This window comes from Acomys russatus, chromosome 17, assembly GCF_903995435.1.
Source record: "Acomys russatus chromosome 17, mAcoRus1.1, whole genome shotgun sequence".
Classification (NCBI taxonomy): Eukaryota; Metazoa; Chordata; class Mammalia; order Rodentia; family Muridae; genus Acomys; species Acomys russatus.
The window spans coordinates 45,645,659-45,658,421 of NC_067153.1; the positions used below are offsets into that span (position 1 = coordinate 45,645,659).

Genomic DNA, 12,763 nt, shown 5'->3' on the forward strand with positions numbered 1-12,763 from the left:
CTGTGATTTTGAGAAGGGGACAGGGAATCTAGAAATATGTGGTCAACTGAACTGAGTTGGTATCGCTGAGGAAGCAGGGCTGGGCCTCTGGGCTCGAAGGCTTCTGGAGCCTGCCCTTGCCACCAGCCTGTGTGGAAATAAAATCTCTCATCTTCACCGCGTTCCAAGTGGCTGCTGCCAGCGGGACTTCATGGGGGAAGGGAGAGGGGCAACCGTGTCAGAGCAGGCAGTCAGTCAGGTTCCCTGGGAGTGTCTTTACAGGCACAAAGGGGCAGGGGCAGCTCTCTGAAAGCTAAATCCTCCCCCAGGGCAGCCCTGCGCTTCACTTGCAGCCTGTGTGGGTGCAGAGATGGAGCTCTGGGGCACAGCGGCTCCTTGGCTGCTACTGGCTCCCTGGAACATGGTTCCTCAGGGAACAGGCCTGCTGGTCTTTGTGCTCTTGCAGTCCGAGCAGCTTAGTAGGGTCGGAACTTGCGCTGGGCACGCATCAGCTCGATCCTCTGCTTGTCCTCCTCAAACTTCTTCCTTAGCTGCGCCAGGTCTGAGGATGAGGGGACACAAGGTAGGTCACACAACATATCTATGCAGGAACTGCCAGCTACCCCACTGAAGGGCACTCCTTACCCCCATATCCCAGGTGGCTCTCCACCCTACACCCCATATTTTTGTTGCACCCTCGGTCAGGGTCAGGATCCTGCAGGGAAGCAGAACTGGACACTTGAGCCACTCTAGAGGGCTGGGCTGAGGTGGGAGATGGATGATAGGCCCAGAGAAGAAAGTAGGGTTCCTAACACTTCTGCTCCCAGAAAAGAAGTAGGCCCCAGGGCACCATTCCCTGGATGCGGCCTTAAAGTAAGGGGCTCTAGAGTTCAGCAGGTAAGTGGTCACCAAGTAACCAACCAAGTCAGAGGTGGGTGGATAGCACCTGCTCAGGTGAAGGTGCAGCTTGGGGCTTAGGAACAGGGTAGGAAAGACAGTAGGGCAGCTGGCAGTGCCAACAAAGAGTGGGGTATGAAGGCAGCTGCTGAGCCCACCCCATGCTCAGGAGGGGACCAGGGCCTTCTCAGACCTTCAGGGGAAGTGTCCTGTGAGCAGGGTGCTTATTGGCAGCACCAAGAGCATGCACTCCCACCTGGAACATTCAAGTAGGTCCCCCAAGTACCCAATCCCCCCACCCCCCGGGCTAGGTCCCTCAGCACAGTGACCCTGACCGCAAGCCTGGAGGATGTGCCTGAGGACGCCCGGGTTCCTGCCTCAGACTTGTGGGGTGCCCTCAAGAGTCTCTTACGCTCCATCTTGGTCTCTCGGTGCTGCCAGGCATAGAAGTTGAGCAGCTCCTTGCGGGCACGCTTCCGTTTCTCCTTCTCCAGAACGCGTAGGCTGGCCGCTTCCGTCCGAGGAAGCACAGGCCTGCGGCCCCTGCGAGTCACCTTCACCCAGCCCTCCTCATCAGGGACCCCCTCCTCCTCCTTGGCTTTAGTCTCCTCCTGCACAGAAGAAGCTGTTGATGGGCAGGGCTCTGCAGCAGGAGGATGCCCCTGACTGGCTAGAGGCCCACTGCTGCCTCCTACATTGACGAACACTTTGGGCACACAGTGTCTGCTGGTCAGAATGCCCCCACAATCAGTGTTGGGGAACAGACATATCAATGATGCTTCCATGTCACCCAGCTGGCTCAGGTTTCAGCAAGTAAAAATGGAAGCCTGTATTTCTTGTAACCAAGGGCAGACTACCACCACCCCAGCCTCACGGGCACCACACTACCATATACCTTCCCACGGGAAGGTGTCACCCGGGGGACCTGCTGGAGCCCCTACCTCAGCTATCTTCTTGTCATAGGCCTCCATGAATGTGTCTACTTCGACCCTCAGGGCCTCGGGGTCGAGCACTGACTCTTCATAGTCACTGATCCACTCTGAGGGAAAAGGGGACATGGTGTCATGTGATCTACCTTGGGAAAGCATCATGCGCTGTTAAAGCTTGTTCAAAGTGGGCAAGATGGCTCGGCTGAGATGAGTACCGGTTGCTCCTGCAAAGGACCCAGGCTCAGTTCTAGGAATCCACCCTCACACACACACACAAAATCTTTAAAAAAGAAAAGTAGACTCGAAGAGGCCCTCCCCTGTCTCCTCCAAAACCTCATCCTGGGTCAGCCTGGCTCCCTGGGCTTTGTACCAGGCAGAGGGAAAACCAACAGGCCACTAAGAGTCCCTGAAAATAGCTAGCAGACAAATACTTCCAGCAGATGGCACTATTTTCCCATGGGGTATAAAAGCACTTCAGTAGGAAGTCAGGAGGAGCCTCCCCAGTCACCCTCGGGCCCCATTTGATGCTGTTACCTTGGCCTGCTCCCAGCTAGGCTACTGCAGCTGCCTCTGCTGATGTTCTATCAGTCTGCTGCTTGCTGCCTGCCCTCGCCCTTTACTTAATAAACACTCAAAACCAAACCCCACAGTTGCCATAGAGTATTCTCCAGGTCATGCAGAACACAAGGAAGTGACTGACTCAGAGTGGACACTCAGGCTCCACCCAGGTATGGCCGGCAAGCTGGGATCCTCTTGCAGAGGCCCCTGAGTCCAGGGACTTGAGGCCCAGGTTCAGGTGCTAGGAAGAGTCTAGTGGCCGCATGCTGGACCCCTACCTACTTACCTGGTGCCAAAGGCTCAGGCTATTTCTGATGTGTCTCAGAAACAGCCCCACCAGCCCAGGCCCTTAGGAAGAGGAGGGACGCAGCTTGTGGCATTTACAGATGCTGCCCATGGAAAGTATCTCTCACCAACCCAAGGCCCAGGGAGGAAGCAATGGATGCTGCCAGCATTACTGACTATGAATCCCGCTCTTCACAGGGTGGCTCTCTGTAGAAACCAGCAATGGGCCCTTGAGGTTCAAGGCAGCTGACACTCCACTTGGCCTCTGGAACACCACATACGCTACCTGGAAGCCCTGCAGGGAGAGAGATGTCTGTGTGGAGCCTTCCCACTGTGGCCCAAGGTCCCAACACCTGCCCAGGGCCAGGGGAGATGACGCTAGGCAGTTTCCTGTTACCATCCTAGTCTCAGGGAGGGACAGCCATGCTCCTAGCTAGTCACTGCTGCTGGGACACTTGTTCTAGCTGTTCCCTCAGGAGGGGCACATGAGGACTCAGTGAACAGCAGGCTCAGCCCACCCTATGGCAGGTCATAGACAGAGTGCAAACTCAGGGTCAGACCCCCTTGTACCTACCCCAAGGACATATGAGGGACCTGGGGAGAGGGGACAAGTGCAGGGCTCCTGCAGCCAGGGCACTAGCCCTGAAGAGGAAGCTGTGGACGTGGGAAATGGGCTCTGGGAGACTGCAGGACAAAGAGGGAAGTCAAAGAATGTGGCGCATCTGAGAGAATCAGAGGCCACCACCCTCAGAGGCCACCCCAGGGCCACAGGGAGTGGTCTCTCTGAAGGTCTACTGCTGAGCCCACCCGGGGCCCAGCCCCTGCCCCCACTCCAGTGGACTCTGGTATTACTGGGCAGCCTACCGGCACAGGCTTTGGCTGAAAAAACTTGGACTTCGGCTCCTTAGGGCTCTCTGAAGGGTCAGGCTTCTCCTGTAGCTCTACTGTCTTGATGGAGCCACAGGAGGACAGAGATCGAGACAGGCTCTCCTACCAGGGCCAGAGGGCAGCAGAGCGTCAACACCCACAGGCTCCTCAGAGCCCCCTGAAGGACTCAGAGTCCAAATCTACGAAACGGGGCACGCGCGCACACACACACGACACCTAGCTTCCCTAACCCTGACCAGCTCTCAGAAGAGCATGGAGTCAGGTGTTCCCAGGCTGGGACGGAAGGAAAGGGCTTTCACATGACAGCTCATTAGGCTTTACAAGCTAAGTCTGAGAATATCACTCCTGTGTCAGTCTCAGGAGCTTGGGCAGAAAGAGTATCGGGATTTCTCAGATCTGTGCTGATTACACCAGGTGTGCTCAGGGTTAGGGTTAGGGTTAGGCTACACACCACACACACACACACACACACACACACACACACACACACACACACACACACACACACACACACACACACACACACACACACACACACACACACACACACACCACACACACACACACACACACACCACACACACACACACACACACACACACACACACACACACACACACACACACACACACACACACACACACACACACACACACACACACACACACACACACCACACACACACACACACACACACACACACACACACACACACACACACACACACACACACACACACACACACACACACCACACACACACACACACACACACACACACACACACACACACACACCACACACACACACACACACACACACACACACACACACACACACACACACACACACACACACACACACACACCACACACACACACACACACACACACACACACACACACACACACACACACACACACCACACACACACACACACACACACACACACACACACACACCACACACACACACACACACACACACACACACACACCACACACACACACACACACACACACACACACACACACACACACACACACCACACACACACACACACACACACACACACACACACACACACACACACACACACCACACACACACACACACACACACACACACACACACACACACACACACACACACACACACACACACACACACACACACACACACACACACACACACACACACACACACACACACACACACACACACACACACACACACACACACACACACACACACACACACACACACACACACACACACCACACACACACACACACACACACACACACACACACACACACACACACACACACACACACACACACACACACACACACACACACACACACACACACACACACACACACACACACACACACACACACACACACACACACACCACACACACACACACACACACACACACACACACACACACACACACACACACACCCAGATGGCCCTTGAACTCACTCACTCTGTACCCAAAATGGGCCTAGGGTTAGGCTACACACCACACACCACACACCACACACACACACACACACACACACACACACACACACACACACACACACACACACACACACACACACACACACACACACACACATCCAGATGGCCCTTGAACTCACTCACTCTGTACCCAAAATGGGCCTTGAACTTTTGATCCTCCTTCCTCCAAATCTGATTTATGTTGTGCTAAGGATCGAACCCAGGGTTTCAGGAATGCCAGGCCAGCACTCTGCCATTGAGCTACATGCCTAGCTTTAACATTTCACAAGGAAGGAAGGAAGGAAGGAAGGAAGTTAAGTAACCCCACCAGGCATGTTGACACACACAGGCCTGAAACCCCAGCTCTCATTGTGTGTATCTGTGTCTAAAATGCAAAAAATAAGAGTCAGGCGTGGTTGCCTTTAATTCCAGCACTTGGGAGGCAGAGGTAGGTGGATCACTGTGAGTTCGAGGCCAGCCTGATCTACAAAGCGAGTCCAGGACAGCATGGCTACACAGAACCCTGTCTCAAAAAACTAAAAAGTAAATAAATAAAAATGCAAACAATTAAAGGGGAAATATAATCTCAAGCCGAGCAATTCATTTTTCTTCTGTAAATTTACATAATAATATAAGTCTGTGAATGTGGAGGGCTGGCCTAGTATGGAAATGCCCTGGGTGCTTTCTCCACCATAGCAAGTACATAAATTTAACTTCTTACATTTTTTTTTTCCTGTTTGTTTTTTGAGACAAAAGTTTCTCTGTATAACCCTCTGTGTCATAAAACTCTCTACAAAGCAAGTCCAGGACAGCCAAGGCTACATAGAGAAACCCTGTCTCGTAAAACAAACAAACAAACAAAAAACCAACAAAAACAAAAAAACAAAAGGAGGCAGAGGCGGGTGGATCTCTATGAGTTCCAGGCAAGCCTGAATTACAGAGAAAGTTCCAGGACAGCCAGGTCTACATGGAGAAACCCTGTCTCAGAAAACAAAGCAAATCAATATTTTTAAGTTGGGTTTGTGTGTGTGTGTGCATGCACAGGTGTATGTTGCTTCCATGTTACATGTGCGGAGGTCAGAGGACAAGCTGGAGGAGTGAGTTTTCTCCTTCCGTGTGGGTCTCAAGAGATCAAATTCAGGCCATGGCACTTGGTGGCAAGTGCCTTCACCCGCTGAGCCATCATGTTGATCATCATCTTGCCAGTCCTCAGCCTCCATTTTACACTAAGAATAATGGTACATGCCTGTAATCCCAGAACTTGAGCGGTAAAGGCAGGAGGATCACAAGTTCAAGGCCAGCCTCACCTACATAAGGAGTATGAAGCCACCTCAGGCTACAAGAGACCCTGTCTGAAACAAAACAAAATAAAAGTACATAGACCTGCAGTAATTTTTGTTTGACTTGTCTTTAAAAAAAAAAAAAAAAAAAAGAAGAGGAGGTAGAGGAGAAGGAAGAATTAGAAGAAGAAGAAAAAAATCCTTGGGCACACCTTTAATCCTAGCACTTGGGAGGCAGAGGCAAGCAGATCGCTGTGAGTTTGAGGCCAGCCTGGTCTACAAAGTGAGTCTAGGATGGCCAAGTCTACACAGAGAAATCCTATCGCAAACACACACACACACACACACACACACACACACACATCCTTGGAAGGATAATTTCCAAGGCAGACGTGACCACTCTTAACTGTAATGGATGTGAAGGGGTAAGGAGGGGTGCAGAAATACAGCAAATTTGAGGTTAGCCTGGGCTATGTAGTGAGTTCCTAAAGAGGGGGGTGGGAGGTCATGAGATCCTGTCTAGACAGGACAAAAAAGCCCATATTCTCATTCTGAGAGCCCCAGTCTTCTCGACATCCTAACCGGGGGCATGTTGGCATGTCCACTTGACCGTCAGGATTCCGTGGGGGCCCGTGGCAAGCCCCCATTCAAAACCCACTAGTCCCCTGCCAGATGCTTACCTCTGTGCAGTAAGGGGGCACATTGAGGATAAAAAGGGTGCGATTGGGAGGCCACGTGGACTGGGTGCCTTCGCGAACTCTGTGCTGTCTCACGTAGAGGTAATGAGACGCCTGCTGCTTTTCTGAGAACTTGACTGGAACAGCTAACAGGAATCGAGTGGAAGAGAGAGTTTGGGGTACCCTGAGTTGAGGCCTGTGTCTACGTCGCACACTTTCCTCTCTCTCCTTTTCTAGCTTTATCGGCCCGTCTGATCCTCCACCCAACCAAGGGAAGCTAGGGCGGGGCGAGGGGGCTCAGTGAGCCGGCGGCTCGGTTCAGGTGCAGCGCTCTCAGGGTACCCGCTGCCTGCCCCCATCACACAGGCTGCTGCGCTTGGCACAACCACTGTCTTCCCTCTACCCATCCTTCAGATTAGGGGGCTGACGGTCACGGACCCCTCATCCCGAGCTAGCCCCACCTTCCCAAGTCTACACAGGTGGGTTGGGGGTGATGATACAGCTGCGGCCTCCACCCTCAGGAAGCGCTTGTTAAAGACGCGGGTGGCAAGCTCCTGTGGAAGGCGAAGGCGCACGCTGGGCGCCAGGTACCGCCTGGGGGAAGCGCTCCCAAGGCCGCTCTCAGGAATGCCCGTGGAGTCGGTACCCAGAGCTGGAGGGGCCGGGTCCTGCGCCCCGAGACCTGACCACTTCCCCGCGAAAAGGCCCCCAGGCCTCAGTTGCTCACCTGAATAGCCCGGTGGGCTCGGTATATTCCCCTCGTGGCCGCACGCTTTTGATTTCCTCTTGCGGGACACCATTTTGCGGACCAGAAGCGCTGGGGGCAGCTGGGAGTTGTAGTTCTGCTTTCCGGCACGGCTGCGTTTCTATGACCACGGCGCTACGCGGGGCTCCGCCCTCCCAGTCGTAGGACCGCCTCCCGGAACTTGCCCAGCCCCAAGGTTCAGCCTTGTCAAAACCGGAGGAAAAGGGAGGCTGGAGCAATGAATGGCTGGAAGGTTAAGAGCACTTGGCTGCTCTTCCAGAGGATCCGAGTTCGCCTCGAATCACTCACAACTGTCTGTAACCACAGCTCCAGGGAGATCTGACGCCCTCTTCCGGCCTATGTAGGCACAGCCCAGTATACACGTGGTCCACAGACACATAACAAACAAATTAACTGTGAGAGAGCAAGGGGCTGACCAGCCTGGGCCTGGGGCTGAGATGGTAAGCAAAAAGCCATGGCAGTAGGAAGGGCAATTGCAGCCAAGCCTGACAGCCCGAATTACATCCATGGAAGAAGAGAACTGACTTCTGCACGTTGTTCTCTCACCTCCACAGGATTCCATGGCATATGCCTCATGGCATGTGCTCTCTCCCACAAGAAATAAAAGTTAAAAAAAAAAAAGTATGTGTTATGTTTTGAGACAGGATTTCACTATGTAGCCTTGGCTGGTCTGGAGCAAGCTATGTAGATCAGGCTCAAAAGATCTGTCTGTCTGCCTCCGCCTCCTCCAGTGCTGGGATTAAAGGTGGACATGACCACACCATGCAGATTTTTTAATTTTTACAAATTGAAGTGAGTCTAAATAAATTTTTCCTGACACTTTCATGTTCCAGGCTGTCTCAGGTTAAAGCAAGACCCCGTGTCAAAGCTTCGAGGAGGTGTGTGTCATGTAGCCCAGATGGGCTTGATCACCGATCCTCCTGCCTCCGTTTCCCAAATGGTGCACGCCTTTAATCTCAGCACTTGGGAGGCAGAGGCAGGCGGATCACTGTGAGTTCGAGGCCAGCCTGGTCTACAAAGCGAGTTCAGGACTTGGTAGGGCGGGTTCATCCTAGCCCAGTTTCTACTGTTTAATCCCCAAATTCACTGCCCTGTTCCTTTCCCCTCCATTGCTTGTTATCTTAATTCTAAAAGATTATTCTAAGAGCTGGGTGTGGTGGCACATGCCTTTAATCCCAGCACTTGGGAGGCACAGACAGGTGGATCTCTGTGAGTTCAAGGCCAGTGAGGGCTACAAAGGGAGTCCAGGAAAGCTAGGACTACAAGAGAAACCCTGTCTCAGAAAAAAAAAAAACTTCTTGGCTAAGACTTTCAAAATTTTATTCAAGTGTGTATTCATAGTTGCCCATTAAAGTATTTTTATGATAGTTACTTAAAATCCTATTAAAATTGGGAGTTGTACCCCATTTCTAATCTCCATGAAAGCCCGGGGTTAGAGGATCAGATTATATGTTCAAGGCCAGTCTTGGCTAGATAGTAATATTGTAAAACCTTGTGAAAAAAAAATAAGTAGCAAGAGAATTTAAAAGCCTCTTCAGGAGTTGGAGAGATGGTTCAAAGGTTAAGAGCACTGGCTGCTCTTGCAAAGGTTAATTCCCAGCAACCACATGGTGCCTCACACAATTTATAATGAGATTTGGTGCCCTCTTCTGGCAGGCAGGCAAACATACAGGCAGAACTCTGTATACACAATACATATTTTAAAAAAGAAAACCTTACCAATCCCATCACCTCTGCCATGTGGGGGTTGGTGTCCTTCAGAGATTTGCTGATTCTTGTTGTTACTGTCAACTAAGACATAAACATTTTGGGTATTGTATAGATTCTGGATTTACTTAAACCTGCATTACAGCCAGTCTGCTGCCTTTTCTCAACTTTGTCTTTTCTCAAACCTTGATTCATCAACATTCAAAATGTCCACAGCTGATCATGACAGGATAGGGCTAGGTACTATTCCATCCTATCCCTATCAACAAATAACGACATTTCTGATGCCATAGATGACCCAAGCAGTGAGGTAGTCATGTGAGATTAAGTTCTTCAGAGCAAGACACCGCTCCCTTGTTCACTGTCCACAAATGCCTAGGTCTGTCTATAGCGGAGCAAACCAGGCTGCGCAACTAGTGTGCTGGCTAGTTATGTCAATGTGAGCCAAGCTAGTTACGTGAAAGGAGGGAGCCTCTACTGAGAAAATGCCTCCATAAGATCCAGCATTTTCTTAGTTAGTGCTCAATGGAGGAGGGCCCAGCCCATTGTGGGTGGGGCCAGCTTTGGGCTGGTGGTCCTGGGTTCTCTAAGGAATCAGGACAACCTGCACCCCTCCATGGCCCCTGCATCAGCTCCTGCCTTCTGGTCCTGACTTGAGAGTTCCTGCCCTGTTTTTGATGAGCTGTTATATGAAACTGTGAGTGAAATAAACCCTTTCCTCCCAAGTTGCTTTTGGCCATGGTGTTTCAAGACCAAAACAGTAGCCCTGATGAAGACACCTACAGTCTCTGTGCAGGCTTCCCAGCTATTGCTGTTTATTTATTTTCTGTTCTATACCGAGCTTCAGCGTCACAGGTGAAGGTCAGAGCTGAACTAAAAAACGTAGAGGCAATGGGGCTGGAGTGATGACTCAGCGGCTGACAGTGGCTACAGCTTGTGAATTCAGTTCTCAGCACCCACGTCAGGTGCCTTATAACTGCTTTTATTTTATTTATTATTTTGTTTTTGTTTTTTTTTAGACAGGGTCTCTCTGTGTTAGCCGTGGCTGTCCTGGACTCACTTTGTAGCCCAGGCTGGCCTCGAACTCACAGTGATCTGCCTGCCTCTGCCTCCCGAGTGCTGGGATTAAAGGCATGCGCCACCATGCCCGGCCTATAACTGCTTTTAAACGCCAGTTCCAGGGGAATCCAGCATCTTTGTCTTAGTAGGCACCTGCATTCACATGCACAAACCCACACCTGGACATGCGCTCCAGTAGACACACATAATTAAAAGTTTTTAAAACTTTGCAAAGGTAAAGGGAAGAAGTGCTTACTTTCTGGTGTAAGCTCCACTAAGGCCACTGTGATGCTTTTTATTTTTTTTTAAAGGTTTTTCAAGACAGGGTTTCTCTGTGTAGCCTTGGCTGTCCTGGACTCGCTTTGTAGACTAGGCTGGTCTCGAACTCACAGCGATCCACCAGCCTCTGCCTCCCAAGTGCTAGGATTACAGGTGGGCGCCACCACGCCTGGCTTTTTTTTTTTTTTTAAAGATTGTTTATTATGTATATAGTGTTCTACCTGCGTGTATATTTGCACACCAGAAGAGGATATCAAATTTCCTTATAGATGGTTGTGAGCCACCATATGGTTGCTGATATTGAACTCAGGACCTTTGGAAGAGCAGCCAGTGCTCTTATCCTCTAACCTCTGAGCCATTTCTCCAGCCCCTAGACATCACTTTCAAACATGGGTGCTTCCTTCTTCATTGTTTGGGATTCAAGGCACAACTGGCCCTAAGTGTTTCTCTACTTGGAACTTGCTCTGTACCAGGCTGGCCTTGAACTCAGGTCTGCTTGCCTGTCTCCTGGATTAAAGGTTATGTTTGTATTCCAGCAGATTCACATAGACCTAGGTCTTTGGATATGATCTCGTCAGTACAGCCATGTTCTGAATTAAAATTCCTTTACAGCACACACCTTTAATCCCAGCACACTAGGAGGTAGAGGCAGATGGATCTCTGTGAGTTTGAGGCCAGCCTGGTCTCAAACTTTGTCTCAGGAAACAAAAAACCAAAATGTTAGAAACAGAGCTTAATAGACCATTCTGGTGGGAACTCAAAGGATAACACTCAGAGAAATATGGACAGCAGGGGCCTGGCTTTTGAGCTTTGAGGGGGACGAGGACCCTAACCAGAAACAGGGCTAGGAGCCAGTCATGTGGTAATTTGGCAAAGAATCTGCCTGCATTCTGTGTCTTGAGAACTTATCTGAGGCTGAATTTAAAACAAACAAACCAAAAGCCAATTTCTAGAACAGTATAACCCTGAGTGTGCAGCACGGTTATCGTGGTGGTTTGAGTAGGCGTGGCCCCATAGACGTGTGGGTTTGAATAGTGCCCATAGGGAGTGGTACTGTTAGTAGGTGTGACCTTGCTGAAGTATGTCACTGCGGGGAGGGCCTAGTGTGGCTGGGATTTTTGCTGCCTGTGGATCAAGATGTAGAACCCTCAGCTGCCTCTCTAGCACCATGCTGCTGTGCTCTGCCATGCATTCCGCCATGATGATGATGGACTGAAACCATACGCTAGCCCCAGTTAAATGCTTTCCTTTACATGAGTGGTCACGGTGTCTCTTCACAGCAATAAAACCTTAACGACGACAGTGCTCAATGGTTTACTCTGATGCAGGCCAACAGAGCAAGTGGGGCAGGGAAAAAAAGGATGCGCCACTTAGAAAGGAACAGCTTGAGGAACCTTATGCTGAGCAGCTCAGTCATGTGCTGAAAGAGGCTGTAACTGTTAAGAGTAGTGGAGGTAGAGACGCCTCCTGCTCTCCGCCCACAAGACCACTCCCAGCTCAGCTTCTGAGTAGAGGACAGGACACAAAGTGGTTCCCGGCTCCTAGAAAGCAACTGCCTAGCCAAGTCTACTAACTCCCATACAGAAGCTGCCACTGCTGTGCTCCACGGGGCCAGGACGCAAAGAGGTTGGCCAGACCTGGCAGTGCCCTTCATGTTGGTACTGGAGTATGTAACGGGTGGAGTGAAGCAAGGCTCTTATAAAGCACAACTGTTATGGCGAAGCCTGGTTACCAGCGCCATGGATATGCGACAGAACGTTGCATATAAGAAATGGAACCAGCTGAAGAGTTATTGCAGAGAGCAAAGCTGGAGGGGAGGAACTATCTAAACTCTGACACTGAAGCCTCCATCACCATCACTGGACGTGGAGGCACGAGGTTTGGTGTCTGTGCTGCACGCCTTGGTCTTACTGTGGTCCAATCTTCTGACTATGCCCTCATTCCTTTC

General features: G+C 51.0%; 1 protein-coding gene across 1 annotated transcript; it reads right to left on the reverse strand.

Annotated features, from left to right (window-relative positions):
- Nucleotides 1-337: 337 nt before the first annotated feature.
- On the reverse strand, nucleotides 338-7,886 carry Rrp7a (ribosomal RNA processing 7 homolog A). Its single transcript, XM_051160095.1, has 7 exons — nucleotides 7,732-7,886; nucleotides 7,008-7,150; nucleotides 3,513-3,638; nucleotides 2,826-2,943; nucleotides 1,818-1,915; nucleotides 1,289-1,487; nucleotides 338-541 (listed from the first exon to the last, which is right to left on the reverse strand). The coding sequence occupies exons 1-7, from the start codon at nucleotides 7,802-7,804 to the stop codon at nucleotides 456-458; spliced, it is 843 nt and encodes a 280-aa protein (XP_051016052.1). The 5' UTR covers nucleotides 7,805-7,886; the 3' UTR covers nucleotides 338-455.
- Between the last annotated feature and the right edge of the window lie 4,877 nt (nucleotides 7,887-12,763).